The following is a 24,377-nucleotide window of genomic DNA, read 5'->3' on the forward strand; positions in this document are numbered from 1 at the left end:
TTAAAGGAAAGAAGCCTTTTTTTTTTTAACCCTTTTGGTCTGATGGCATTGGCTTTACTTAATCATTCTTCATCATTCATCATTCTTCATCATCTCATATGTTGTGTAGGCTATTCCTTTAGTTCATCAAAAAGTCATTCATAAAGACATCTTAAGAATATGTCACAAAAACAATGTTAAGTGGGTTTTTTGAGCCGGTAAAGATGCCCAGGGTCTAAAATTTTCAATAATGGTATGTCCCCCGCTTTCTTTTTACATTTTCTTCAGTGGTCCTTTATGGGATAATTAATGGTGATATTAACTTGAATATTGCAGTACAAGCAACATCTTAATATTGTGTGATTTTAAAACTCTTATAAGAATATCATCACAAACCCAGCAGCTTGTAATTGATGTATTTTATTGTGAGATGGGGAGTCATAAAAAAAAGAACCAAAAAAAACGAAAACAAACAAAAAAACAATCACTATAAAAAAAGATGAGGGTGTTAAAGGGGGAGGGGCATATACAAGTGGGCGTGGCACTGACAAAAAAATAGTAACAAATTGGCACAAATAAAAACAAAGAACAAACGTCGATATTATTTTGGCTTGGCAAAAAAAGGACAGTTTGTGTGGTTAAGGGTAATCCTTCAATAAAACAGCCCACACTCATGCTATTAGACATACGATTAGTTCTCAAAAGTTCAGTAGCTTCATATTAGAGAGGGGAAAGAAAACTAACATGAGAATGGATGCACAGAGGTCACAGGTTCCAATTTTCAGGCTTGCAGGGTGCGAGTTTTTTTACCCCAAGGAAAAAACATTTTATTTGTTCGAAAAACATACTTCAGTATGCTGGAGTCTCATTTTTCCAGACTTGTAGTTGTTTGCCTTTGAATCTTTTTTTTTCCATACTAAAATATATTATCGTATTAATACAAACTACAGTATTGTACACTACATAGTGTAATAAATAACCATAAAGAAATATAAAAAATAAGACACATAAATATAAAAGTTCTCTATGACTAAACAGACATACCCATCTCCTTGGGGGGTAGGGATAATACTGCCATTGCTGAAAACATACAGTACACACACTGAAACAGAACATAAAACAACATAAGAGATAAACAATAATACTGACAGGTAAACACATGGTTGAATTAAACTCCTGGGATTCATATTTGCCTACGTTTTGTTACCTGAAGACACATCTGAGCATTTCATGGTGTGTTAAACAAGTGCACTGAATAAGCTTTGCAAAGGCAGGACACAACAATTAGAAATCATACTTCATCCATTGGAACACATGTGCATCGTAATTCTTTTAGCTGCTCAGATTAGAAATAAAAGCAACTTCTCTAAAATCTAGGAAACATGAATACGTGGTAGGCTAAACTCGACTCTCTCAGGTGTGGCGGCAAGCCAAAAGTCAACAGTATTCCGGCTTATTGGTTGATCTGGGACCCGGCAATACCTGATCGTAGCTGCTTAGCTTCAACAGCAATATTCAATGGCACTTTTGATATGCATGTTTCTCTTGTTTTAGTTAGATTTTTTTGCATATGGCTCGGAGTGGTTTGTAGGCATAGGGAGGGGACAGTTTTCCAAATCCCCTTTTTGCTCGCTCTGAACATTTAAAGCAATAGTTTGACATTTTTTACATTTATTTTTAATACGCTTATTTGCTTGCTAGATGAAAATTAGATGAGAAGATTAATACCACTCTCCTATCTGTCCGGTAAAAATGCAGCTATGCAGATGCCTGCCTCTGTCTGGAAGTCACAAACAGTGTTGCCAACTCTTTTCCAATGAATGTGGCTAGCACAAGTTCTAAAAGTTGCTAGATGAGCCAGGTGACGTAATTTGAATATTGTTGACATCATCACATATCATTTGCATACACACAATGTTGCATGTCGACTGCGCGCTGTGCAATAGGAGAGGCAGAGAGACCAAATGCTGTGGACTGTGATTGGTCTGAGCACCATGCATGGGAATGAATTACAATATAATATATCTTGCTTTTTCCCTGGTGGTCTTAAAAAGTACGTGTCCATATAGGCGTTGTTTTCATGGCAGGTGTCGCCCCAGCATTGCATGGTAGTGGGCTTGCCACCGGCGGTTATTAGTTTCTCTTCACTGACCACTGACAGGCAAAGAAAATAGGCTACACCTGATTGGACGAACGCGTCACTGTCTGCTCCCAGATTTCAAAATCATTTGGAATACAATCTCTTATTTAACAAAAATAGTTCACCAAAACGTGTTTCTGAAAACAGTTTAAGCGAGGAACAGGCCGTGCAGTTGCTGAATCTGTCTTCATTTCAGATTGACAACGCTCGCTTTAAAAGATTTTCGTCAGCTTTTGAGAGGCGTTGAGTCGAGCTGGTCGCTCCTCATCTGCATAAAGTTGTCTGGATTGAACTTTATGCAAATGAAGAGCAGGCGACTCGACCCCCTCCACAGTCCCCGCCACGCTACCAGAATGCATTGCACCGCTGCTCCCATAGAAATGAATGGTAAGCGTGGAAATGACGCTGACAATGGACACGTACCATTAGTCTCTAAATTTGTCACTAGCTGCTTTTTAGAAATAAAGTGGCTAAGAAGGCTCGCTAAATCTAGCGAGAAAGTTGGCAACACTGGTCACAAATATTCCCACATGCATCATCGCCACCTTCTGGACTGAAGTTTGGAGCATTAGATCAGCAGGAAATAACCGCTAGCATTAGCAGCTTTAGATTTAGCTTTAACTAGCTGTTTCCCCCTGTTCCGGTGCTCATGCTAAGCTAAGCTAAGCGGCTGCTGGCTGTAGCCGTATATTTATCAGACAGATATGTGGCTTCGATCTTCTCATCTAACTCTCCTTAAAAACAGAACAAAGTACATTTCTCAAAATGTCAAACTATTCCTATGAAACACTGATTTGTATAAGAAACTTTGACAACAATGAGCCTAAAAGTCTAAAAGGAAGTAAATGACTGAAAAGACCAGTCCGCTCTCCATTGTTTTTCTTCTTAAGGCTCCCAATCCAATCAAAAGAACATCAAAAAGAAACGTAATGCTAACATATGCTAGCGTGATGGCGTGGTATATATCTAGTGCGGTAATACTGAAGGGTAGACAACACGACTCAACTGCTCAATCCATAGGTAAACCAAGCCATTTGTAGTGCACAGGATTTTTCTTATTTTCCTTCCAACTTAATAAAATACTGACTTTTTTTGTTCATTGGCAATAAAAAGGTATAGAAATATCTCCCAACTGTACAGCTTTTAAAGGTTAAAATATGAGTGATAAAATTAGTAACACTGATAAAAAGAAATGACCCAAGGTGTTTTAGTAATAAAACATTATCTAAAACGTGTCGGCTCTAGCTTCCAAAGTCTGTATAATGCATTTCCTTCGTTTGTTAAAATTTGTCTTCATCTTCATCTTTTTTTCTTTACAAATTGATTTTTTTCTAGCAGTGAGAAAACCGTTCTCCTGCGGAAAAGTCACTAGTATTTTTTCAGGCACACCTGGATTTGTATTTCTACACAGTAGTGAACTGAAACGAATTGTCAGAGTGACCAGACATCACCTCCTGCGTTCTTCCTCTGCACGGGGAGAGGAGGAATCTGATTGGGTCTCACGGAGGAGTCGGATTCCTCTCTCAGTCAGTATCTCCTTTCTCCTGCGGCGTCGCGTTCTGCTCCTCAGAAATCGTGTTCCCGTGCGTCTCGCCTCCGCTCTCGTCCGTCACCTCCCCCTCTTCCATTCGCCCTTCTTCTGTATCCATCTGGGCTTCCTCCTCTTCCCGAATGCTCCAGAGCACCTCCTCCTGCCTTGTGTCAGCCTCCTCTTCTTTCTCTTCCACCTCGACTTCTGTCTTCTCCTCCTCTCCTCCCTCCACCAATACTCTCTCTATCTCCTTCCCATTCCTCTCTTCTTCCTCCTCCTCCTCCTCGTCCTCATCCCCTCCTTCGTCCCCTATCTGCACCACCTGAATGTCGTCCATGTCCACCGCGCCGTCGTCGTCCTCCTCCTCCTCTTCCTCGCTCTCTTCTTCCTCTCTGGTGCTGCTCCCTTGCTCGTCCAGGTCCAGCTGGGCGGCGGCCAGGTGCCGCTGCGCCCGGCCCAGGGCCTCCATCTCGGCGGGGGCCTCGCCGTCCACCTCGGGGCTCTCCCGGCCCTCCCCTCGGCCCTGCGTCTCCTTCTTGCAGTAGGAGTAGCGGTGGTTCATGTGTTGGGAGTAGGAGCCCGAGTGGGAGAAGCGCTTGCCGCACTTGTCGCACTGGTAAGGCTTCTCGCCCGAGTGGAGCCGCATGTGTTCGATCAGGTGGTGTTTGTGTTTGAAGGCCTTGCTGCAGATGCCACACTCGTGGGGCCGTTTCCCTGCAGAGGAGGAGAAAACAAACGTGCATCAACACCTCTGTTTAAAGGAAAATGGAAACGCCGTTGAGTAAAAAAGGCACGGCCATAGATGGAAAACAAACAAAAAAACACTCCAGTGCAATCGCAGTGAATCCTCCCACATTGCTGGGTGTAAGGATAAATCTATCATCGATGTATCCAAGGAGAACATTTCAAAACAATACAACATCATCACAACATTTGTTCTTGCAAACCTTCAAGGAAACTTTATCCAGCCCTGCCTGAAACAGCTAGTTTCACCTAGGATGAGGTCATTTGGAGTTAAAAACTATGTTTGCAAGCCAGGTATCGGAGTAATAAAGAAAGAAAAAACGCCTCTGAGAGGGTTGACCTGCACTTGGCCACGGAGTCATCATCTTAGAGCAATCCAAATCACTACCAGAGCTCGCCTCTTGCAACATTTGGGGCGTCACATGAGAAGCTGGCAGTGCAGAGGTGGGGAGTTGGCGGAAAGAACTTCTCAGACCTCTTCTGTGCATGTTGAGTAATACCTGCTGGAATGGAGGTGTCCACCCTGCTTTACGCTGTAGCACAAAATCCCCCCTTCACTCACGCTATGACTCATCTTTCCCAAGACCCAACAGCGTGGGATGTTGAGACAAGTTCCGGTTCTGGGTTGTTTTTTTAGTCCATCTGTGACTTCTGGCCGTGTTTGGGTATAGGCCTAGGGAAAACATGAGAGTTTGTATTTACCTGTGTGTTCGTATTTGTGTCTCAGCAGCGAGCTGCTCTTCTGGAAGATCTTGTCGCACAGGTCGCAGGCGTACATGCCGCTGTCCGTCTTCTTCATCTTCTTCCGCGGAGGGCCCGAGTCGGAGTCGTTCTGCTCCTCTACGGTGGACACGCCCTCTGAGCCTGTGTCGTGTTTCTCTTCCTGGAGAATATGAGAAATCACAGATGTATTGGTTGGAATTCGGAATGTTTGACAATGGAATTACTCAGAAAAGTACCACTACTTGTAAACAACTTGTGTGTGTGTGCATTGCAGGAAATGATGGCGTGTCATTTCCTACTCATATCTCTCTCGAGGCAGCAGCATTTTCACGTTACGGGTGAGCAATCTTTTCCCTCGGCCCAAAACATAACCATACTGTTCACTTACTCTGTATGAGCACACCTACAGTTTTCTCCTGTCCCTGGGCTGGTTAAACTCATCTACTGATGCAATGAAAGTGGATGTGGGTCAATATTAAGGAGAAGATATATACACAGAGCTCTTTTTTTACAAGGCAGGTCTATGCCAATCCACTTAACACGAAGGTATAATACAACAACAATAAATCAATGCGGCAGGCAGAGGTGTGCCGTTTAAACAGATTCCAGCAGATCAATAGGGGCTCTGCAGTAAAGTGCAGCCTCATGTCCTCTGGGTGACAGCCCAGGAAGATCACTCATACACCCAGAGAAATCTACATCCATCATTACCGGCCCATTAGGTGTCTTCACAATAAAGAACTATTAGGGGCTATCATTTTTACAAAGAGCTGGATTCTGACATTTCTATATATGACTTATTGATTATATTTTGGATGGTTCCACGCTATCTATCATGTTCTGGTGGTTTTGAACAATAAGAAGTAATGATCTGGACTGAAGGGTATGACTGATCGCTCCAAAAAGAGAAAAGCCAACTTGATTCCAACCCACTTGCTTCTCAAAATGGCTACCGGATAGTCACTGAAACCAAATGATTCACAAACAGTGCAGGAAAGGATTCAGAGTTTCAGAGTCAGACCTGTCTGCTGTGGCTGTCCTGAAGAGGTCCGAACTCCAGCAACATTATAGTCTAAAGAACAACTTTATCGTGTCAGACCTAATCCAGTGAAACTAGAGAATGGAGCTAAGAAGCCTCTTAGCCTCTCGGGCAAGAAATCATATAAGCATATTTCAGAAAATGTTAAACTATACTTTAAACAAAGACACGTAAATGACAGCACACCTTTACTCCGTTGAGGTGGATGGTTTCCTGCGTCTCCGTCCCCGCGGGGCTGTTGGCTGTAGTGGTATAGGTGTAAGCCAGCTGGGGGATCAGGATAGTCTGTTTGTTGTTAGTGGCTAGTGCCCTTAGGCATTGCATTGTGGTCACAATGTCGAGGGGTTTGGCACTTGGCTGGCTGGCGTACAGTGCGATGGGGCTGGTGCCCATGGCTGAGAGGGGCGATGCCTCTTTCTTTGTGCAAGTTAAGTTTAGAGGTTCATCCACATTGGTAGAGCCAGGGGAAGGGGAGGGGTGAACGCGGGCTTTAGCCACCACTCTCTCCGCTTCCTCTCTGGCGGGCTTTGGCAGCGACAAGTCTAGGGGTCCCTCAGTGCTCAGGGGAGACTGGCCTGGGACAGGACTGCCAGCTGTCAGGTTTAGTGGCGACGGAGGGTCCGGCGAGCTGTGAGTGCCATTGACCTCCGCTGGAGTGGCTTCTGTAGGGCTGTCCTGGGTCACGGAAGGGCTCATATTGACCATGTTCTTCCCTGGGACTAGAGATACCACACTGTGAGCTTCACAGGTGTCCTCTTCCTCTGAGGGAGGTGTCGGGGCACCCAGTGATATCTGACCCTCTTGCATTTTGTCAAACCACTTCTTTACCACATGGGTTGGCAGGCTGACTGAGTCCGAGATCTTAGCCAGCTCATCCTTGGTGGGCTCTGCATTTAAGGCAAAGTAGGCCTTGAGCAGGGACAATAGGTTCTTGGGCTGGTTACAAAGTCCTCCCTCTGACAGCAAGGCAGCGACAGCAGACTCAGACTTATCCAGGCCTGCTCCGTTCAGCCTGAGACCATCCTTCTTGCAGTGCTTAAGGGCATGGAGTGCTTCCAGCCCGCCGGGACACTTATCACACAGGAGACAAGTTTTAGTGGCCTTTTCCTCTTTTTCTTTAGTCTCATTGGGCCTGGCGCCTCTGATGGTTAGATCCTCTGGGAGTTTCTGGGACTTGAAGTTGTCAGTGGTGGTTTGACCTGGTGTTGTTGGCTCAGGCTCTTTCTTTAGGTTATGGGCCGTGAGCTGGCCCTGGTTGGGGTCCAAGCTGTAGTTTATAATAATTTTTGCATTTCCATCCTGACCCACAATAGGCAGACTGATGGCTGAGATGAGTTGCTGCTGTCCAGGATGGAGCATTCCAGTGGTTAACCCCGAGTTGACTTGCCCCTGGCCCTGGCCTTTGGCATTGTTTTCCAGCACCTGGCGAATTATGTTACCGTCCACCGCCACTTTGAGAGCATTCTGCAGGTCTGCCAGGTTGATGCTGATGGGTGACACCAGCCCCACAGTGGGCAGGACCACGGCCTGCACTGTGCCCTGCAGAGGAGCTGCAGCACCTCCACTGAAAACCCCACCGTTCATGGCGGCCATAGATGGGGATGTCATCACCGTTGGCTTGTACTCGTAGTCCACAGGCTCGCTCTTGATCTGATTGAGTGGCAGCTGCTCCTGCAGGGGCTTGCTGTGCTCCAGCTTCTCCCTAATCTGGGTGCGGAGGACTGACGGGGGCGTGGGGGGCACTGGTGATGGACCCTGGGCCTGGGTTTTGGCGTTCCCCAGGCGCGGTCGGCCGTTAACTGAGATGACGCTGATGCACTTCTTACTGCTGATGTGGGAGCTGTAGGAGCCTGAGTGGGAGAAGCGCTTCTTGCAGTTGGAGCACTCGTAGGGTTTCTCTCCTGAATAAAACCACAATGTGTATAACAGAGAGGGAAATAGACAGAGGGTGGGGGGAGAAAGAGAAACAGATTTCCATTAGTGAATGAAGCTAAATGAGCAAACTAGGCTACGAGCAGTGCGGTAGGAAAAAGCTCTAATGCATTTCAATGATGCTTAAATGCTGATGTAATGGCACCATTGGGAATTGCCCTTCTCTAATTGCTGTCCCATAATGCCAAAAGAAACACAATTATGGCAGGTTAAGGAAGAGCACACAGTGAACCGAAACACAGTGAAGGATATCTAAATACAGGGAATCGGCTAAACATAAATAAAACAAATATTGGTTCAATGGACACTGAAACATCTGAGGCCAACAGAGAATCACGGCAAAAACGTATACAGTAGACCTTCTCACACGCACACACACACACACACACACACACACACACACCACACACACAAAATGCTGCCATGGTGACAGGGGTTGTCCACTCACCGCTGTGGATGCGTAGGTGCTCCTTCAGATGGTGCTTGTATTTAAATGCTTTGCCACATTCAGTGCACTTGAATTTACGATTGCCTCCCGACTGTGTGATGTGTCTCTGTCAGACGAGGGGAGAGGGGACATTCAATGAGACGCACAATGAAAACACAACCTTTGAACTGCTACTAATTCATGTCACAATGTCATTAATCAATCGAGGGCAAAAGTTCTTGTTTATTTACCATGGTTGGAAGCGAGCTGCTAAAGAAACGGGACTAAGCCTCAACGTAGGTTTGCATCATTTAGAATCACTTTGTCACGGTGTATAATTACTACAGCACTACAGAAGCAGTATGCTACTGAAACCCAGTTAAGTTATCCAGCCACGCTAACTATTTGTGTAGACTAAAAAATATTAGAATATTAAACTGAAGCAGAGAATATCTTTTCAAACTAAATATATTAAATGTTTCTCACTTCCTGGTTTCAGTCAGTACCAGACTGTGTAGTATGCTCTTAAAAGAGGATTCAGTGATTTACAAATCACCTAGCTGCATTAAGTATTTAAGTTAGCTAAAAACTGCATTTCAACTTACAACTCAGAAGAGCAGATACAAATATTCAAATCCTTAGAGAATTAGAAGATAACAGAAGAGGAGATTGTTCAGTTTAACCGGTGAAGGTGTTTGATCAGTATCCAGTCCTGACCAGTTTGTCAGTCAGTTTTTACCTGATCCCTTCCGCCCTTGTGGACCGTCATATGCCTCTCCAGTTGAGCGCGGTATGCGAAGCTGTAGCTGCACTCGGGGCAGTTGAAGCTCTCTTCGGTCTTCTCGTGCCGGTACTTGATGTGCTCTTTCAGGGAGCTGTAACGCTTGTAGCCACGTGCGCAGTACGGGCAGGTGAGTAGCTGAGAGAAGGAATCGGGAGTTCCTGGGTGAAAAAAAAAAAACCCCACAAGAGGAGAGTGTTGTAATAACTATATATGAGAGTGAAAGGGGGGAAGAGAAGAGAGGGGAGGGGTTCAATAGGGAGGGTTCTTTGATGCCACAGTAACACTCCTCTGTTAGTTCACCAATCACTGAGAGATCCTCCCCCACAGGTAAACAGCACCCAGGTGACCAAATGGATAATAGCTGATTAGTGATCCAGTACGCCTTCCTGTCCTTGTAAAAAAAAAATAGCATGCTGGGTTGCTAATGCAGGACTGGAATTCATGTTTTGCTTTTGTACTTCATGCCCAGCAATTATAGCTTTCACATGCCTCAAATTCCATCATTTGATTGCCTATTGTGCATTTGGAGCGTTTCAAAAACACCCACGCATGTTAAGGAACAACAGCCGCCTGCTGAGCTCCAAGCTGGTTAACAGATTGTCTCAGATGCCTGGCTCCCACACAGGTAAAGCATTACTTTGTTAACAGGTGATGTATTAAGTTCCCCTGCGGGACAGGTGAGGGCCTCGGGATGGGAATGCACACACATTATCGCCCAGGTAGCCGTGAGTCAGGGCTCGCACAGACGTGACAAATTTACTCAGGTGTTGCTGTTTCTCATCCTCCCCTCTCCCTCATGTTTTTTCCCCTCTGTAGTAGCAGGTAAAAGCCAAAAGCCTGGGAGCAATAAAGGCCCCAGTGTGCTGCACTTAACAAATAGCGGTGTGTGTAATGATGTCGGAGAGTGGCGTTAATGGGGTGGAGTTAACACCTAAGGTGAGACAGGGAGCAGGTAGAGCCATCCCCAGGGGGCAAGTAATTACTGGGTAGGTGCAGTAATAGTGTGAGAATTCAGTGACTGTGAGCTCTCGGGTGGAAATAGTGGTGTGTGTGTGTGTGTGTGTGTGTGTGTGTGTGTGCGTGTGCGCGCGTGTGCGTGCGTGCGTGCATGCGTGTGTGTGTGTGTGCATGCATGCGCCTGTGTGATTTAGGGACACTACACCTTGCTTGTGTGCACTAATATAGATATGAATGACATTTAAAGCAGTCAATGCATAAAGCACATAATAGTAATTCTGAAAAGGGATGTGTACACAACAATGATGAGTGTTTTGTATAACATGAACAGACTGTGAATGCTGTGTGGTGATGTCTTGTACCATTCTCGTCATGGACGCTGGCGTCAGGCGTGCCCTGACGTTGGGGCTCATCCTCTGGGGCTTCTGGGTAGATGACGGCCGTGTCTCCTTGCTGGAGCATCTCCTCCACTAGGGCGTCTGTGCTCACATCATCCTCAGCGTCTGACACACAATCCTCCTTGACTGTGAAGGGACAAACGCTCACTGATTAGAGTCATGCCTGCAAAAGCAGGCATTATCGATCACGCCATCATTTCAAGACGTACAAGTTTTTCTATCGACCTAGGCTGTACATATGAAACCTTAACCTTTGTATATGAAATGTGATAGTCCATTAATGTCACAGCGAGTCTCATTATAACTGAACCGGATCTTACAGTCCAAGCTCTTGATCATGGCATGTTCCCCAGCCTGGAATGAGGCATGTGACGCCAGAAAAACAAAACAACATCCTGAATGCTGTTCACAATAGAATGAGAAAACTAATTAGCATCAAAGGCCACAGGCTACTGTATGAGCATCAAGCTCTTTGTAAGAACTGAATGGCAAGCATCTATTCACAGTGTTAGGTAAGGTACTTGTTGAGACTGGGACTGATAATTAGGTGATGTATCTTGTCCTGATGTATTGCGGCGGATAGATATCACACAGCATGCACATACACATGCTAACACACACACCACGCTCTGCTCTCTGGAGAGGCTTGGCCTTCTTACTGTGTTTAATATCCCAGCAAATGAGAGCCTGCATGTGGGAGCCGAGCGTGCTCTTACTCCACATCACATGAGCCTGGCTAGCTAGTCTTAACGAGCGCTAATTACCGAGCTGCGGATCATAGGAAGTGTAACCTGACGATGGGAGTTGAGGATGCACAGAAGCTTCCTTCCCTCTTTCGGTCTCTGCTCTTCCAGAGCTTCCTGAAGTGGATACCGGCACCAAGTATAGTGTGTCGGCGATTGAACCGAGCATTATTCCTCTACGGATATGTCAGTGTGCCTATGTGTGTCATTACAGAGAAGAATTTCAAGGGTGAGCTATCAGCTAAAAGCAAAGTTAGACCACTGTGGATACTGTGGTAGTGTTTACTGGGCAGATGTTTTACGGATTGATTTAAGCACTCCTCCAGCTTAGAGGAGATTTATGAATTGTGTTTTGTGAATTGTGTGTGTGTGTGTGTGTTGAAAGACGGGACCAGCTGCGTTCTCCTAGGAGATGGGAACAGGTGTAGCTCTTCATGACTCACCGACGCACTGTGAATACCAGTGCTCTTACATAAAGCCCTGCTCTGGCTTCCTCTGGTGCGCCTTAACAAAAGCCATGAAACAGTCATTTGTTGCTAGGGTTATTAAAGACCATTCGAAGAAAACCCAGAGATAATAGATGATACAGAGAAAAAGCTTTGTGTTGGTGAACGTGTGTCTGTAAAGCAGGAGGCCAACAGCAGGTGCTGAGAAAGTGGAATTGTGGGATTGCCATCATACAGTGGAGGGTCTGGAACACATTGGGGGATGCTAACCCCCACATATCACACAGCTTTTCTCCCACGACCAACAACAGCCCCCCAGACAAGTTTAAAGACCAACTTAAAGAAATAGTTTGACATTTTGGGAAATACGCTTACCATTACCATTAAAAGATATAATACGTAGTATTTTACTAAAAAATAATGTGTAGACTAATGCAAAAGCAATCGCTCTCAATCATCACTTATGTCCCACGAGAAGTGTGTCTGTATCTGCAGAGACCTAGTCTATATCCACGACTATCTATCTATGATTTTTGAAGTGCCGCCGAAAAATCCGCTGGATGTCCTTCTTTTCAGCATGATGTCCTTCACCTTCCTCTTCCTTTGTGTTGGCGTTCTAACCTCCGTTGGATTTGTGAGGACTATGGTTAACTGCTCCTCAGATTTCTGCAGGGTAAATCCAGACAGCTAGCTAGACTATCTGTCCAATCTGAGTTTTCTGTTGCACGACTAAAACTACTTTTGAACGTACAGATGTTCCACCAAAACAAGTTCCTTCCTGAGACTATTTTGCAGAGGCACCGTGGCTCCGTCCGGCGCTTAGCGCCACCCAAGACAATTGTGATTGGTTTAAAGAATTGCCAATAAACTAGAGCACGTTTTTCTCTCATCCCAGAATGCTGTGTGGACTAACCAGACCCTCCTTTGCAGCACTGTGGATAAAGGCCTGGCAATGCGAGACTAGCAGAGACCCCTGCCCTCTGCCTACATTTTCTCTTTTCTTCTTATTTTGCGGTGTGTGGGATGTTTATGGGCGTCAGTAAAGAGCCTTTGGGCCCCACGTGGGTGTATAACCCCCAGCAAGAACAGCGCAGTGCTCACTCTCTTAATTCACTCTCTAGCTCACTCGACCTCTGCTCCTGCCCTCTCTCTCACACTCTCTCTCTCTCTCTCATTCTCTGTGTTTGCACACAGTAAGCGATACTCACTACATATTACACCTTTAATAAGTTGTCTTATATTTTTCACAGTTCTGTTGGCCATTGACAAGACATTGTCAAACACTGTTGCATGTGAGGAAGTGCTGATCTGTGTTCAGCTCCTATCCACTGCACAAAGGCAGCATCCAAACACACCTCTAGGCTACTAAATGTTGAGCATGTGTGTGAAGTAGAAGACCCCAGCTGGGGGTCTGGGTGCAAAGGTATGACAAGCGGTTGTTTTCACTCTGTGTGTGTGTGTGTGTGTGTGTGTGTGTGTGTGTGTGTGTGTCTGTGTCTGGGCTCTTTGTTAAGTACAGAGCGAGGTCAGAAGGGTTCACAGCCTCGCTGAGGCGGCTCCGTGTTATCAGGCTGCTCCCCTGACATGAAACATCACACAGTTTATGTGCTGACGCAGGGATGTGAATGCACCACTGCACAAGTGGAAAATCAGTTCAAAAACCCCAGAACGAAGGCCCCGTGAGGTTGGAGTAGGACATTCTGTTGCAGCTCTGATGTAAAAAAAAAAAAGAAAAGTATTTTCTTTCTTTATTTTACAGTGTAACCTAACTGTAGTAAGTCTAAGAACAACATTACCGGACCACCCACTTTCTCCTCCTCTCTTTCCCTCGCTCCTTTCTCATCCTTCTCTTCCCACATCTCTGCAACATGATACAACGGTATCCCATGATGCATTTCCTGCCCTGGCTGACCTTTGCCCCCCACCGTTTCCTGTGGTTGTGCATCCAGACCCGTTTGTAGGTTATATCTTGGATGGGAGAGACATCAGCGATAAGGATTTGCACAAACAGCTCAAATATTCCACAGTCATTAGTGAAGATGTGCGTTATCTCCCATCAACAGGAGGGAAGTCGGAGAATACATGTGAGGTATTTCCAAATCTAGGATGATTTGCTTATCCTTGGCTTAGAGCTATCAAGTGTTTGTGCTGTGTGTCTCCATTGGACAATCTTCCTCTGGAGATTCTTCCTTTCCTGTCCAGAAGGGTGGCTCAGTTTTAACCTCACATGGTGACATAAGGCACACAGGAATGTAGGTGTTCCTGTGTGTCCCTGCTGCACAAATGATCCAAATGGATTTGAGACTAATTCTAAGGAACATCAAATATCATCACTGCATGTCAGGCCAACAGTGAGGAAATAGTAGTTAGTGTCATCGTGCGTGAGAGCCAAGAAACTTCGCTGCTGGTTGGAATAATGCGGTACAGCACTCCACTAACAACCTTAGGCTATATTTCCATGCAGTTAAACCCAGTCTTTTGCTGTCATTTAGTGCCATTGCAGCCTCATGATATCAAAGCTCTCCAGATCCACCCTGCATGTAATCATGCTCTTCAACTCATCAAATGTGAAGGAGAAGCCCTCCCAGGCCAACGCTCTCTCTACCTTTCTATCCTCCGGAATTAGTCAGCCTGTTCTTAGAGGAAAGCGGGCTGTAGTTTACACAGACACTGGGCTGCTCCGCCACTACATAATCATTTAGGAGTGAATGAGTAATGACAGCGAGCAGGGTGCCCATGATACCATATAATCAAGAGGAATGATGCAGAACAAGAGAAACAGTGAGAGAGAAAGGGAGTGTTAAAAAAAGAAAAGGAGGGGAGGAAAGGAAAGGAAAGATGGCAAAGCACTGAAAAAACACCTTTTTGGTTTTGAAGCGCGGCCGTCTCGGGAGCTAGGGTGTCAAGGTTTTAATTTGAAGCAAACTTGGCTACGCCGAGGAGAAGATTAGTGGGTGGTGGTCACTTTTCAAGGCTGCACCAGAGACTTCTCTGTTCTCAGGAGTGAAACCAACAGACGGAGGGATGAAGGGATGAGAGAGATGAGACGAGAGAAGTGTTTGTTTAAAGGACTGTGGCTTTCCCCATGTTTCATCGGTCCGACTTAAAGTGACAGCAAAGATGTTGCTTGATGTATGATATGAGGGTTAGAGACAGTGAGAGAGCAAGAAAGAGGGGTGTGTGTGTGTGTGTGTGTGTGTGTGTGTGTGTGTGTGTGTGTGTGTGCGCTCATGAGTGAAGTCAAAAGAAAATATGCCTGATCAGGCATAACTGTGTAGCGCAGCCAGCTCACTGAGCTGTTTCAGTGTAACTCATGCTTTTGAAGTGTTTAATGTTCACAAGCCCTGGCCAAAACCAATGACATTATTCTTCCTCCAACTTTCCCTTTATACAAGGAGGTACAGCTGGAGAGCAGTGATGAAAATGACAGCATCGTCAGGGGAATAGGTGGTTAGGCCTGTGGTTTCAGTGTGTACACGTATGTGCAACCAAAACCGTGCAACTGAAACTGACTGAGCTGAAACTCATTGGAGAGGAATTTCAACAACAAAAAAATCCCTCCCTTAACTGAAAGTGATAGGTCGCTGGACATTTTTGCATGTGCTAACTTGACCTCTTGCTAAATTAAAGCCCCCCCCTCGGTCTCACACATCCCTCACCCATGAAAAATCCAGCCAAAATCTGCAAAGAGTAACACCCTAAAATAAATATTCTTGCGGCTGAATATCTAATTACATTTCATATGGGCCTGTCACAGTGTTACACATACTGTACTTGGCACAGGCCCGAAACTAACAATGTCACACATACACGCACACACACACACACACACACACACACACACACACACACACACACACACACACACACACACACACACACACACACACAGATTTATATGCACGTGCAGCATGAGGTCAGGAGAGCAGCGCAGAGGCCTTGGGCCCAGGTTGAAACAACGACATCCTTCAGCACCTGCAATTGTTGTTTTGGAGGGGGGAGGGGTGCGACGTCAGCCCTTCCTGTGGCGATGAGCCGCCTCTGATGTCACTTCCACATGGTTTGAGGTAAAAAGAAGTTCACGGCTGCCCCTCAAATGCCCACCAGTGACATAAAACTCTCCACTGGCGCTTTGGTTGCGAGGCTATTTTCTGTGCTTGAAGGTCTCTCACTCTGTTGGCATTGTCTTTGTTTAATATCGTGCTTCCTGCCTTAGTTGGAAACCCACCACGTGTAGTACCTGTTTCCTTACACTCTGTGTTTCACAATGAGACAAAAGCCTGGTACTTAACTGTGCACAGACGTCAGCGAGGCATTTCTTAACTTAGCCTGCTTCACGTCAGCTGAGGCCAAAATGAGACAGCACCAGTCGAACAATTAATGTCATAACAATACATGAAGAGGCTGCATGATGTCTGCATTGATGTGCTGGAGGCATTTTAAAAGTAACGCTCTTATCCTGAGCAGATAGGAATAAGAATCACATTTAAAGACACTTGCCAGCCTAACAATGGCAAGACTGACAGTGAAAGGAGACGCTATGAAAATATACATCTTAAGACGTAATTTGTTCTGATACGGAAAAATGTGTAATATAGATGATACTAGTGGCATGAAACCTTACTGTGCCTTGTCTCAATAAACTGGCACTTGTCTAAAGACAAGTCTGGCAAATAGTTAATTAAGTGCTGTTATCCCCCACTGGCATAATTTTAAAGCAGAAAATAAGATGAAATGAGCACTGGTTGAACTTCTTCACAATGCAGAAAAGTGGAACACAAGTCACAGAACATTGCGTAAAAACATTGTGGAAGAAGACGTGTGTATTTGCACGTTTCACTGCAGCTGTGTTTAGGGCTGGGTATCGTTAAAAAAAAAATGCCGATACCGTTACCGTTACTTCGATACCGGTTCCTAAACGATCCTTTTTTCAATACCAATTTTATAAAACAAAGAAATTACAACATTACACATTATGGCACAAATCTTTGTATGTATTTTACAGCTCCTACTACGTGAGCCCCATCTCTGTGTAACGTAGAGTTTTTCCTGTTTCTCTGCGACGTGTAATGGTAGACAGCCAATCACAGACATTATTAGATCTTGGTAGAAGCATGCTGCGTGCTTATTGGCTCACCGACTCTGATGAGATTAACTCCTTAGGTATTGAATTACGAGGCATTTTTCAAAAGTCGATACTTTAGAGGCAATTCAGTCAGTGCCTAAAAAGTATTGTACCCAGACCTAGCTGTGTTGTGATAATAATAATAATAATAATAATAATAATAATAATAATAATGTCCTATGTCCTTTGAGTGTGCGTCTGGTCTCACCTCCGTCCCAGCAGCGCTCCCTGGGGTGCTCGTCGTCTGGCAGGGTGCTGTCGCAGTCGGCCAGGCTGCCTTCCTCCTCCACGATGTGCAGCTTGTCCTCATCATCCGAGTCTGAGCCGGCCTCCACCACATTATTGTAGTTGGTCACTGTACAAGGAGACATGGAGGACAGAGGTTAAAATGACTGGTCAGATTAGGTCTGTCTTTTTTTAAAGTAGTCTTTAAAGGAGAGTGAACAGCTGACACACATTTAGTCATGTTTTATCCTTGATAAAGATAATGGGAGGTGGACTGTACGTTCTTCTTGAAAACGAGCACTGAATGCGAAAGGCCATGAGTCGGAGAGGTTAAATATATGTACTATGTCACTTAAATGTCAAAACTATTAAAGGGAATGGATGAAGGAGGAGGGGGTACGGAGCTGGAACCACCACTTAAACAGACCATGGCCTAACTTGAATAGATGAGATTTAAATGATCCCCATGGGCAAATTGGGTTGTTAAAGCAGGAGAGGATAAAACAGCTTGGGCACTAACACTAGAGTGAATGGCTATTAAAAAAAAATACTGCAAGTGCTGATTTTTGATCCATGTACGCAATTGAAAATTTAAGAAAGACATAAATCCACAGTGAAAACAAACTGTAACAACAGGCTCCGTGTTGCCGAGAAACAGAAAAATCACACTTAGTAAGTTGCAGACACACATACAGTACAGTGTGTGAGATCATTAGATTACAGGCTGAAGTGGTGTGTGAGTGTGTGTGTGTGTGTGTGTGTGTGTGTGTGTGTGTGTGTGTGTGTGCTGTGTGGGAGTCAGTGTGACCTGGACAGTTGTGTTATGGGCTGAAGGAGCCAGGAGACACAGAGACAGCCAGCCTACAGAGAGGGTTATTATGGGGAGTAAATTTTCCTGACCGACTTGTCTGCCTCAGATGTGTGTGTGTGTGTGTGTGTGTGTGTGTGTGTGTGTGTGTGTGTGTGTGTGTGTGTGTGTGTGTGTTCCTGTGTCTTCTTTTCATTTCCAACTGGTTCCTCCATCTCTCAATTCCACCTGTGTTACTTCCACCCACTCTCCTTCCATCCCTTATGTTCCACTGAGAGAGCTACAGATCCTCTTGGAGGCCAAATCAATTCTCCAGTGAGAGCAGCCCAGTCAGCAGAGGGCCCGGGCTGCAGCACTGAAACTACCTCTCCAGCTACTTTATCTCACATCATACACACTGCACATACTAGCGCTTGCACATACACATACACACACACACACACACACACACACACACACACACACACACACACACACCACCTGCATTCACTCGCTGAATATGCACTGCCAGTACAAAGCACCTGAACTTTTTTTTTTCTTTCTATCTTTGCTCACCCCCAGCCCTGCTCGCCCACCTCTTTCTGAAGTGGCTGCTAATGTCGGGAGGAGGCATTCCTGGGAGAACCATGATCCTCCGTTTCAATCAATGAGAATTGTTTTGGCGAGTTCTCTCCCTTTCTCTCCGCATTGCGCAGGTCATTGCAAACCGGGTGGTATTCACGCACACTCGGTAGACGTGCAGGGTTCAGGCTGGGGGGGAGGCGTGAGGAAGGAGGTGAGGGGGCGGAGCGATGAAAGGAGGTGGAGGAGGGAGAAGTGCTGTTATTTGGCGAGTCGTTCGCAGGGTCAACACCGCTGTGCCGCAGCTGCGAAATCCTACCGGGGTTCATCAGAAGAGCCATTTAATTCTCAACCTCTTTTCACTCTGTTCCTCACTCCACAATATTATCTTTGTTTTTCCCTTTAATATGATGTGACCGCCACCATATTGTAGTTTTCAAAAGATACATTCAGGGGTGACGCACATCCTTTGTACCTGGATTGCTATCCAGGCTAGCCAATATGACAATTGAAGCCCTGGGAGTACTCACATTCAAATAAACTAATACTTAATTGGATTTATATAGCATTGAGAGACTGTATAAACTAGTCTGTGCTTGTTCCTTTCTCCCCTCTCCCTTGTCTGCTTTACACCACCTCTCTCTTCCTATCCCTACCTCTCTTTTCTGTCAGAGAGACACTGCCAGGTGATGTATTGTCCGTTCAGCAGCCCAAACAGGGTGCAGCACTTCATTCTGAAACAGGAGGTGATTTGGGACGAGTCTGAGAGGCTGTTTAGGGCCACAGCCACTCAGGTGTGGAGCTGAGGTCAGCGATTACAAAGGCAACACTGCGCCGGCAGTGTCAAGAGAAAATGATCAAATATAAAGCTGTAGAGAGAAAATCAATGTGCTGGTGTGTGCAGACAGGACAATAAAAGTGGGAGCTGCAAAGTACAGCAAAGAGAAGGAGTAAAGGATGACGAGTGGTGTTGGTGGTGAGGGGGGGTGAACGGAGACGGGTTCCTGTGCCAAATGGTTGGCGGTGTTGAAACAAAAATGTGTGTTCCAACAGGAGATGTAACACCTAGCATCAACAAAGGCTGCAGTCCCTTCTGGCTTGACCGGCTGAGCGTTTGGACAGCTGGCCTCATTAGCGCTAACATGCTAGCACACAACAGGAGGACAACTCCTACGCAGCTGAGAGAAAGCACTGGTAGGTGGAGGAGGTGAAGCGCTTACTTCTTAAAGTTTGCTTTCCTCCATAGGATGCAGTGTGTTGAACACCTGAGAAAATAATAGTCTGTAACCACGCTTTGGGCTTTACCCCTGGCCATAGGCCACACCTTTACAAAAGCCTCCCACACACAGACAGTCTATGTATCTGGGTAATAGGGCAAAAGCAGTGCAAGCCCAATAGCCTCAACATAACATGAATAACATTGTCCACATCACATGATAAGCCAGGCCTTTACCTCGTAAGACCTGATGCATCCTGGTCCCAATTCCAACTGTTATTGATGGTAGCAGACAAACTGATATGAAACGAAAGCCTTCAGTATGTTATTTACTCTTCACCTACACATCTTTGCAACATGCTACAGATACGTGCTGTAGCTGACCATGCCTGGGGTAAATGACTGAAGCCAATGCTGCTTGAATTTCACCACCGACCCATCACTCGTCACCCTCTTTCCCTCTTGCAAAGTTCCCAGAGTCTATTGAAAGGCAATGCCAGACAGTCCATGTCAGCCACACTTAAATATGCCTGCTGGAGAGAGGGCTGTGTTGTTATGACACCTGCCAGGCTGTATCAATTACTGGCAAAGGAATGGGTGATTGGGCGGGTTACTCCCAAAGCAGGCCCAACGTTACCCCATTGGAGGGGATCACCTTGGCAGACATATTATCACTGATCTGTCAGCACAGAACATCAAGCGCCATGTGTCCCTTGACACAGGTTCATTTTGTGGATTCTGTCCTGTAATTATGTCAACTCGCTGGCACTTATTTTAGGCCCATGCTATTTGATCCTGACCTGATTGATGAATAAGGAATTTAAAATCACGGTGGAGTCATGTTTGTACAACAGCAGATGGCTTGGTTTGTGCTTTCACACTAAGGCGTGCCAGATAGGAATGGCAGTATCTCAACCTCTGTGGGAGTGAGCTATCTCTGTGCTCTGAGGCCCTTAAGGTGTGAGTGACTGGCTTAATAACTGAGCTTTAGATGAGGACACGGAGAAACATATATAGCCTGTGAACAAACACATTACCGTCTGAAGTAAGCTTTGTCTTGATCCATTGCCTATAAGGACATCTGTAAAGCTATACGTCTTACGTGCAGGCCAAGAGCCCCGTACCGTAATGTGTAGGAGGTATGTCTGGAATGTCCAACCAAAACACTTTTCTGTGTCTTAAAGAGACAGATCAAAGGGTGTGCGCTCCCTGCTACTAATTTCAGCCAGCTGACTTGACGTATTCTGAGGTCTGCTCTAGTTGTTCTAGTTGCGATTGGACATATTGACTCATCATAGGCAGCAGCCGCTATTTGTCTGCCCTTCTACCTATCTTCTCTCTCTATATTTAGCCTTGGTACAGGCTCCCTCATTGAGGTACGCCACTTATCTCATTCGGAGCTCAGGGCCAGGCAGGCAGCGGTGAAACTACCACAGGCATCCTTAAAGAGTACAGACCCTGTCGTCACAGAGTCTGCCCTTGCGGCTCTGCAATGCCATTTTCTCAGGGAAGCCAACCACTACAAAAAAAAAAAAAAACAAGCTTGAACCAAAGTAAAACAAAGCCGTGCCAATCAAAACCTCAAGTATGCCGTCTCAAGGTGAGGTGCCTCATTCAGCACTGGGGTAAACGATGCTGGTTTAGTTAAAACAGGCTTCCTCCCACAGAGCCAGGAAGGTCAACTCAAGTGCCTGTAACAAAACAAAAGAATTGGGGATTTTTTCATGGTTGGTTTGTTCGCAGGCTGCCTCAAACTTGCTGGGCCATTTAGGTCAGGCAAAAGGCTGTTTGGTTCCAGTAGTTCAGAGATAGAGCTGTGGACAGCTCTATCCCTTCACGCAGTCAGTTAGCTGGAGAGGGCACTAGGGGTCCCAAGAGACTGTTTCTTGACAGCTAATGCCAAGTCCCAGTGTCAGCCAACCCTACCAGAAGATAGTCATCTAAGACCAGACATGTCTTAGACAGTTGCTCCCTAGATACACAGCAACAACATTCAGCTTCAAAAACTCCCCAAACGACATCCAGCGACTCTTACTCATTTTTCTAAGTTAGGCTGGGAGGGCACAAAAGCAGAAGCACTAGCATGGACTTGAGGTAAAAATAGCAGTCCTGAGAATCAGTCATTTTTTATGCAGTTCTGTATTTCTGTGTGTCACAGCTACTAGAGATGTAAAATGCTCCATTGATAGTCAGATGTTCTGCTAGGCAAATAACAATACGCTGCTAACAGACAATTGGTTAAGATTATCCCATCAAAGCACTTTGACAACCTGTGGAGCAGAGCCCTTAGTAGGAATCATTTCAGAGGTGAGCTAGAAGACAATGGGCTCTTGTCTTCCTAATGTCGCTGATCAAGGTTTTAGCACGTGAGCTAATGGGCCTCCGTAGGTCACTCATCTCCCATCTGATGAGCACTTTCCATGATAACACTATTGCTAATGGGGGCTATTGTTCTCTTAATAAGCATGATGACACTTTCAAGTGTAAAGGAAGTCAGTGGTTGTTAATGAGCGTTAGGAAAAGCAAGAAAAGGACTTAACTGCACCTCAGAGATGGTGGAATGCTTTTCAAAAAAAGAAAATGACTAAAACCTTTATTACTCAGGGTTAGTCCTGATAGTGCTGCTATGCCTCAGTGACACCCAGATAATAGATAATAGGCTGTATTTCTACTGAGGGGAAGTCACAGGCTGTTCTGTGTACCAATCATAGTGTCGCTAATGAGCATGGTGATGAGCCACACACATTCTGTTACACTGGGCGCCCTCGGAGAGTTGCTGCATCTGGCGCCTCTCAGCTCTTCTAAATAAGGCCAGTGGGCTGGTAGGGACCGGAGGGTGTGATCATACCACACACACAATCCACAGCAATGCCCCGGCCACCAAGTATACACTTGTCTCCCAACCCATGTTTATGTTGGAGGTGAGACAGCCCCATCAAAGGTAATAACAGTGGTACACCTAAGTGAGAGTGAAGAGTGTGTGTGTGTGTGTGTGTGTGTGTGTGTGTGTGTGTGTGTGTGTGTGTGTGTGTGTGTTCTGGCATGTGGAGGGCTTTCAATCCTTATGGGTGGTCACTAGGCATCGAGAACCGGTTCCAACTAAAAAATTAGGATTCCAATGGAATCGTTTTTTTTTATTGGAATGGTTTTGAATCCGATCATCAGTTCCAAATATAATACAAGTAACCAAGTGTTGGTTTCCGTAGCGACCACCGTACTTCCAGGCGCTTGTTGTGTTGCAGCCATGGAGCAGAGTAAGCGGTGCTCTAAAGTGGGGCTTTACGTTACCTTGTAAAAGCCTGGTAGAACTGTAAATCACCTCTAAATCAACATAAAATGTTCCTCTTATCTGTGAAATATGCATGTGACCCGTTTCAACTCCGCCCCTCAAGGAATTGAGAATCGATAAGAACCGGAATCAAAAGGAATAATCTGAATTGGAACCAGAATTGTTACAATTGAAATTATGACCAACACTAGTGGTCCCATCACCTTGGCTGCATATCTATCCCATAGGGCCATTACGACCTATTAGACCTGTGGTTCCCAACCTTTTTGGTCTGAGGTACCCCCATAGCCCTGTCTGATAAACTTGTGTACCCCTTCATCGATTCACAACGTATGTTCTATTCCTTATGTAAAAGTGGATAGCTTAACATTCAAACTGTTTAGTCATTACTTTCAACTAGTTATTTCTACCATTTCTTCATTATTTTGAGCTAAACTTTTGTGCTCGCTGGCTTAGTAGTTACAAAACTGCAACATGTAGTGTTCAGGTGTTACAGTTGACTTCATGTTAATATGTGGATATGTTCTTCCAATCAAATTACTGTATATTTTCAATTTTTTGAGCTACGCAATCTTTCTACGTACCCCCTGGCAACAGCAGAAGTAACCCCTGAGGTACCCCTAACCCTGGTTGACAATCACTGTATTAGATGATTAACCTTAACAAAAAGTCCTGAAAAAGTCTACAAAATGTCCACAATCACATGCACCTAATGCACCCTATGCTACCCACTTAAAGTATCTGTGCACGCTCCCTTCCTCCCTTCGTCCAGCATGAAGAGGCCTGCTCCAGTTCTCCAACACTCAGCAGGTCTGTGGTGAGAGAATGCCCACCCAGTGAACTAGTCCAGCTATACACAGTCTAGGCAGGTGACTGAGAAAGCAGGGAGGTAGAAGGTGGGTTAGAGGCGAGGGAGCGGGGGATACAAAAAAATAAAAAATAAAAGAGAGGAAACACCTGTTGTAGATTCTGGTAAGCCCAGAGAACCTGCAGCCATGCTTCCTTCTGCTCTCTCTTTAATCTCTGTTCTGTTTTTGGGCTTTTTTTTTTTTTTTTTACGGTTGATCTGTCACTATTTTCTCCCCTTCAGACCCATACACCAAATAAAAACAAACTATGTTACCTGAGCTCTACCATGTTTTTGGCTTGATATTACCCACGCATGATTGCACTGGAAATCACCTCTAACACAGAACACCAAAACAGTAACACCGAAGTTTAGCCCGCACAGGAAAGCATCAGCACACACCTGGGTAAACAGTTGTTTCCCTTTCTGTTAGCGGCTGTTTCAAGTTAAGTGCAAAACCTCT

The 24,377-nt window shown here is 45.4% G+C and overlaps 1 protein-coding gene across 1 annotated transcript in view; it reads right to left on the reverse strand.

Annotated features, from left to right (window-relative positions):
• Positions 1-383: 383 nt before the first annotated feature.
• The window catches only part of zeb1b (zinc finger E-box binding homeobox 1b), a 58,319-nt gene continuing 34,325 nt past the window's right edge, over positions 384-24,377 (reverse strand). The window contains exons 2-8 of the mRNA XM_028569351.1: positions 17,177-17,323; positions 10,619-10,780; positions 9,255-9,457; positions 8,537-8,642; positions 6,343-8,057; positions 5,097-5,277; positions 384-4,364 (exon numbers count right to left, since the gene is read on the reverse strand). Coding sequence (XP_028425152.1) covers positions 3,643-4,364; positions 5,097-5,277; positions 6,343-8,057; positions 8,537-8,642; positions 9,255-9,457; positions 10,619-10,780; positions 17,177-17,323 — 3,236 coding nt within the window. The 3' untranslated portion in view covers positions 384-3,642. The remainder of the gene's footprint in view (positions 4,365-5,096; positions 5,278-6,342; positions 8,058-8,536; positions 8,643-9,254; positions 9,458-10,618; positions 10,781-17,176; positions 17,324-24,377) is intronic.

This window comes from Perca flavescens, chromosome 22 (genome assembly GCF_004354835.1).
Source record: "Perca flavescens isolate YP-PL-M2 chromosome 22, PFLA_1.0, whole genome shotgun sequence".
NCBI classification, from domain to species: Eukaryota; Metazoa; Chordata; class Actinopteri; order Perciformes; family Percidae; genus Perca; species Perca flavescens.